The sequence below is a fragment of the Psammomys obesus genome, unplaced genomic scaffold (assembly GCF_907164565.1).
Source record: "Psammomys obesus unplaced genomic scaffold, mPsaObe1.curated_primary_1811, whole genome shotgun sequence".
Classification (NCBI taxonomy): Eukaryota; Metazoa; Chordata; class Mammalia; order Rodentia; family Muridae; genus Psammomys; species Psammomys obesus.
Window position 1 is genome coordinate 1,337,638 of NW_026596356.1, and position 611 is coordinate 1,338,248.

At 69.7% G+C, this 611-nt stretch overlaps 1 protein-coding gene across 1 annotated transcript in view; it reads left to right on the top strand.

Moving 5' to 3' along the window:
• The first annotated feature begins 355 nt into the window (after window positions 1-355).
• Window positions 356-611, top strand: part of Rbmxl2 (RBMX like 2) — a 1,292-nt gene continuing 1,036 nt past the window's right edge. Inside the window, exon 1 of the mRNA XM_055597418.1 lies at window positions 356-604. Within this exon, the coding sequence (XP_055453393.1) occupies window positions 356-604 (249 nt within the window). The remainder of the gene's footprint in view (window positions 605-611) is intronic.

Genomic DNA, 611 nt, shown 5'->3' on the forward strand with positions numbered 1-611 from the left:
TAGAATTTTCCTCTTTAAGAGCAATGGAACTTTATTTCACTTCCCCTAACGGCTTTTTAGGTCAGCCGCGCTTCTGGGTGGGAGCCCCACTCCCGCAGCCCACAGAGACCGAGGAGGCCACCGCGGCCCCAGCCCGTTTCCGCAACCCCCGCGACGCCCGCCCGCCGGCGGGGCGGCCCCGCCGACCAATCACAGGCGGGAGCGGCCGAGGCTCCGGGGCCGCCCGGCCCGGCCTTCCGCCCTCCCGCCTGCGCACAGCGCCCCCGGCCAGTAGGAGGCGGCCTCGACCAGCAGGGCAGCCCGGAGCCGCCGCCCTCGGCTCGCCGCCGCCGCCGCCGTCCCCGACGCCGCCACCATGGTCGAGGCCGACCGTCCGGGGAAGCTCTTCATCGGGGGTCTCAACCTCGAAACCGACGAGAAGGCCCTCGAGGCCGCCTTCGGCAAGTATGGCCGCATCATCGAGGTGCTCCTGATGAAGGACCGGGAAACCTCCAAGTCCAGAGGCTTCGCGTTCGTCACCTTCGAGAACCCCGCGGACGCCAAGGCCGCCGCCCGCGACATGAACGGCAAGTCCCTGGATGGTAAGGCCATCAAGGTGGCCCAGGCCACCA